This window comes from Glycine soja, chromosome 3 (genome assembly GCF_004193775.1).
Source record: "Glycine soja cultivar W05 chromosome 3, ASM419377v2, whole genome shotgun sequence".
NCBI classification, from domain to species: Eukaryota; Viridiplantae; Streptophyta; class Magnoliopsida; order Fabales; family Fabaceae; genus Glycine; species Glycine soja.
In genome coordinates, this window is record NC_041004.1 from 26,817,376 (window position 1) to 26,822,588 (window position 5,213).

Here is a 5,213-nt window from a genome sequence, read left to right on the forward strand (position 1 = left end):
GAACAGTAGAAAAATTGTAATTGAGTTTGTAGTTCTGCCAAAAAATTTGTACTGTATAATGACAAACAAATTATTGCTCTTATAAAGTTACAATCATCTGAGAATAATTGCCATAATGATATGTTTAGCTAGGTATAATGTTAATTTGCATGCCTTTTAGGTCTACCTAGGACGATGCTTGCCTGCATAGGATGATACTTGATGTTTACTTAGAACAATGCTCCTCGGATGATTAATTTATTCAATCATAGTCGGTTGATAATATGTTTTTAACTTCAATTTTTATTTAACTTTTAAAATTCTCACTCCCTCAATAACATAGTATTTGGTTATTACATTAAGAAGGAAGACACAAACCTTAAACATGCAGATAAATGATGAATATGGAACAATTGAGAAATCCTTCCAACAAGAGTGAGGTAGCCAGTCATAATTCTTCAAAGAGATGTAGCATTTGGAATACTCTCTAGAAACGAGGTTCTTGCAGCAAGGTCAGTAGAAAAGCGTCCTAACACAGCAATGGTAGATGTATTGCTTCCAAACTTCTCAATCCCCCTAGAAATCATACACGTGTGACTTGCTTCCACCACCACTATCACATTTCCTCCTAGGAGTGGAGAAACAGTTTCTGCTATCTGCTTTGTGAGCCTTTCTTGAACCTGGAGCTTAAAGCCATAAAAATGCACTATTGACTGTAAAAGGGATTTTTCAACGGGGTGAAACCCTTTGGGAATGAAGTATCCTATGTGAACAACACCATGAAATGGAAGTAAATGATGCTCACATTGTGACCAAAAGGGCAAGTTCAAGTCAGAGTGTAATTCTTTATCATCAAAGCTTACCTCCCCGTTAGTGTGCAAAGAATCATCTACCCCACTTCTAAGAGAACCATTCAGCTTCACATAAATGTCATTGCAATATTGGAAGTTCATCAACCATTTCGCATATCTACTTGGAGTCCCTACTAACTCCTTCCTTATTGGATCCTCACCTAAAGATTTGAGGATTGAAGATACGGCAGTAATCATAATAGGGTTGATTTCTCCAATCTTGGATGACAAAGAAGGACACCAATGTTGGTCTAATGATCTCTTAACATGTACTTTGTCCTTATCTATTCCTCTAACCTTGAGAAGACCAAAAACATCACCCCAGGTGTCTGCATCGTTGTTTTCAAAAACACCAGACCCTGAAGAAACTAGTGTCTCCACCAACCCTTTGTGATTTGAGTCAAAAAAGTTTGATTCTGTGTCTGGAATGTTGATGTGTGTGCATTGGAGCACGACAGCAACACCCGCTGGTTCTATTCCTTGATGCAAAGCAGAACACACCTCATTTGCAAGACGCTGAGGCTCTTGGAATCGTTTTGCAAACACATTGGTCACACGAGAGAGCTTGCTTAAACCCAAAACTCTTTGACCAGAAGGGACATAACCCACATGACACTTGAAATAAAATGGTAGCATGCAAGACTCACAATAGGAATAAAATTCAAGGTCTCTCACAATCACAAGTTCACCTGCATGACCAACTTTTGTGCTGTCTACACCAGCTTCAGGGAATAATGCACCTTCCACAATTTCCTTCGCACTTTGCTTGTAACCTGAGATGAGATACTTGAAAAAATTGGTGCCAAAATTATTGAAGAAAACATGATAATTTGTAACAGATTGGTGGGTTTTTTGTTTTTGGTTTCATGAAACTAACACACTAACAACTAAAATTGTCTATAAAAAAAATTGGTGGTTACATGTAAAAGTGCATGGCTTTTCCATTTTCTTAATATGAATAGCCATTGAATTCTACGCTTTGCGTGAAAATCTTGTAGTGATATGAACTTTTTTTTATGCAGATAGTAATATGAACTTTGAATAAAGATTGAGGTACCCTAATATCGCTTGAATGAAAGACACCATGCCGCACGGGGAGAACAAAAAAGCAAACCAAAACGACTAAAAAAGAAGCTGAAAAAACATGTACAAGTACAACTACAGATGGATGAACATCGGCAATTTCCTCAATTGCATGTTAAAGTGCCCTTTTGACAGTACATTATTTCCTCAGAACAGATGCGATGATTATTTCCTCAAGCCAGATTAACAAATCAACAATTTCCTCAATATTTTAATTTTAAATAAATTAGTTGGTCAAATTCGTTTGTAGTCTCTCTAAATATGTCTTCTTCTGGTTTTATACGAAAAAAAAAGTTAAATATGTATGTAATTAATCCTCCAAGTCTGTTTGTAATTAAATATGGTTTTAATTTTGGGATGTAGATATAAGATAGTAATAGGAATAGGTGGTTAAGAATATCAAGTATTTAGATAAAAATGAAAGAATGGTAGTTTGATATGGTCGACATAAAATTTTAGCTAGCAATAAGAATAGTGTGAGACACACATTTAAGAAAAAGAGAGAAACAGTAAATAAAAAAAAGGAGAGAATATTAAAAATATTGAAATAGTAGAGAGAATAAAAATCTCACTTTTTAAATTATATTTTTTAATTTATAATATGAGTATATGAAAGTAGGAGAACTTCTATGCAATTACCTTTAATTTTTATTATCCGTTTAGAATTAAATACAATATAAAAAAATTATAATATACTCAGATATCATATTTAATTAACTAGACTCTGTGTTATAAATTATAAACGGTAACTAACTTTAATTTTCATAATATATTTGTAAAGTGTAGTCTGGATCTATCTGTTTAATTTGATCTATGTATGGATCCCGACCCAAAATAGGAGTGAGGCCCACTGCCAACAGTTGAAAATACATGATAATGTCGGCAGAACCAGATCTACTTGTTGATTGCATTTCAAATCTAATCTGAAATATATTACATGAATTAAATATTACTATGTCTTAGCTAAATTTATAGTTTGTCTAAAACAAAGCTAAATTTAGAGTACGTACACCATCTCCCACTCATCATAACTATATATTTAACAATTCCATAAAAAGACAAATAAACTATATTTAGCAAAATAATTGAATCGTAAAAAGAAAAATGATTGAAGATAATTAGGAGCATGTAAGCATGTTTGGTATCACCTTACATTTTTTAGAACCTAGTTAAAGTATTATGTTATTATAATGTTAGATAGATTTTTTATAAGTTTAGTTGTATGTTAAATAATTAATTTTAAATCTAAAATTGATTCTAAATTAAAATAATTTGGTTAAATGTAATTTTTCTCTTCCTATATATTTTCTTAAATCTGTAATTTTAGTTCTCTTATATTTTAATTAAGACAACTGTAATATGTAATTATTTTGAATATGATATATGCCTTTACTTTTTAATCCCCATCTATTCAAAATAACTAATAATGTCATACTAATTGATAAAAAAAATAAAAAATAGTTTATAAAAAAATTACACACGACTATTGAATTTCTTAAACAAAAATTTTTAGCCCCATAAAAATAATAGGTATTATTCTTGTAAGATAATTTTATTAAATAATGAATTTAAAAAGTTACAAAAGATAAAAGAGAAAATAAATCAATAATAATTTATACTTCAGTCTTCTAATTTTACTTTTCCTCTAACACTAAACATGCAAAGACACTACATAGTACTACATAGTATTCAACTTGATAAGAACTGAATGATTGTTTGATTAAAACATCCAGAGATATTTTTTATATTTCTTTAAAAGTACCTTAAATTAATCCAACTAATAAGGGGTACCCACCGCCACCACGACGCCAAGATGAAAAAAGTGCATTAACTTTAGACAAAGAATAAATCTATAACCATGAAAAACATAATGTAACTATGAGGTACTATATTTTGTTTTAAGGTATCAAATTTTATTTTGGAGAATCACATTTTCAGAAATAGTATGTCTGAGAAAATTATTCTCATGAACATACATTTGTTTGAAAATTGTAATTTCAGAAAAAAAAACTTTAAACTTATTTAATTAAAAAAATTGAGGATTAACTAATTATTATAAAAAAATAACTTCTATTTCCATGGAAATTCAATATACCCACCTTTCTCCATGGTAATAAGATATAAGACAAATATCTATATTTTATATTTCTCTGAGAATCAATTATTCATGAAAATATTTTACAAAATTTATGCAAAACCTAAAAATATGATATTTCCAAGTCCATATTTTCAAAAATCTTACTTCATACCTTAAAACAAACGTCTCCTATAATATAGATATTTTTCATATAACAAAAGCATCAATTATACCATGAGGATTGATAGTAGTTACTTATACCATGAGGAGTAATTACTTCTACATTTTAAAGATTAATTAATTATGACTAAACAAAGTGTGTGAAGGGAGGGATATATAGTCACCTCTTGTTCCTTCAAAGAGGGCCTTTGCAACACGATGTGGTGTCTTTATAATGCCTTCCCTGTTGATGTCTTCCCCTAGATCCATCAGCAAGACTTTGACAGCATATTCAATGGAAGTTGTATTGATCTCTTTGACAAAAGACTCTTCATCACAACACATGTTGACTCCATTTTTAAGGTCACAATTTAAATCATACTGACCCAAATGCTCCATTATGAAAAACCACACAAACTTCTCTCAAGCACGAAATATACAGCACGTACACCTTGTATTCCTGTCTTTGTTTTTGTGATATGTTTCTTATTTATAGAACAAATTAACATGCATATGGCAGTGGTGCCAAGAAGGGACGGGGTGGGTGGGGCATAGTATACTAGGAAAAAACCTTTTATTTTGATTTTTGTTTTTCAGTGTTTATAGAAAAAAATAACGAAAACTAAAAAACGAAAACGGAAAATAATTATACAAAAATCTAGAAACAAGAAAGAAAGCATAATAACGTAATATTTTACTAATGAAACTAAAAAAATCAAAATAAAAAAATTAAACAATTCCTTTTTGATCATAAAAAGTCCCACTAATCGGATATTGACGTTGGCAAAATCCATCGAGCATGATCTTGTCCAAATCATCCAAATCCCGAGTTTATTTACCTGGCCGGCCATAAGAAAGAGGAAGAAAAAAAAAAGGAATGCATCTAAATCATTAATGTAGCTACGTACAGAAGCGCTTACTTTTGGTTGTTTGACTTTTAGTTTTATTTAAACTTAGATTAATTCAAGGTCCAGCGACCAGCACATGCAGAAATAAATAGGCTGGTTTATCATGGTTGAAAAATATTTGGCGCATAAAAAAATTAAAGTACTTTCATTATTGTT

General features: G+C 30.8%; 1 protein-coding gene across 1 annotated transcript; it reads right to left on the reverse strand.

Moving 5' to 3' along the window:
* Positions 1–250: 250 nt before the first annotated feature.
* LOC114406340 (GTP cyclohydrolase 1-like) lies at positions 251–4,629 on the reverse strand. Its single transcript, XM_028369027.1, has 2 exons — positions 4,335–4,629; positions 251–1,603 (listed from the first exon to the last, which is right to left on the reverse strand). The coding sequence occupies exons 1-2, from the start codon at positions 4,546–4,548 to the stop codon at positions 438–440; spliced, it is 1,380 nt and encodes a 459-aa protein (XP_028224828.1). The 5' UTR covers positions 4,549–4,629; the 3' UTR covers positions 251–437.
* Positions 4,630–5,213: the final 584 nt, after the last annotated feature.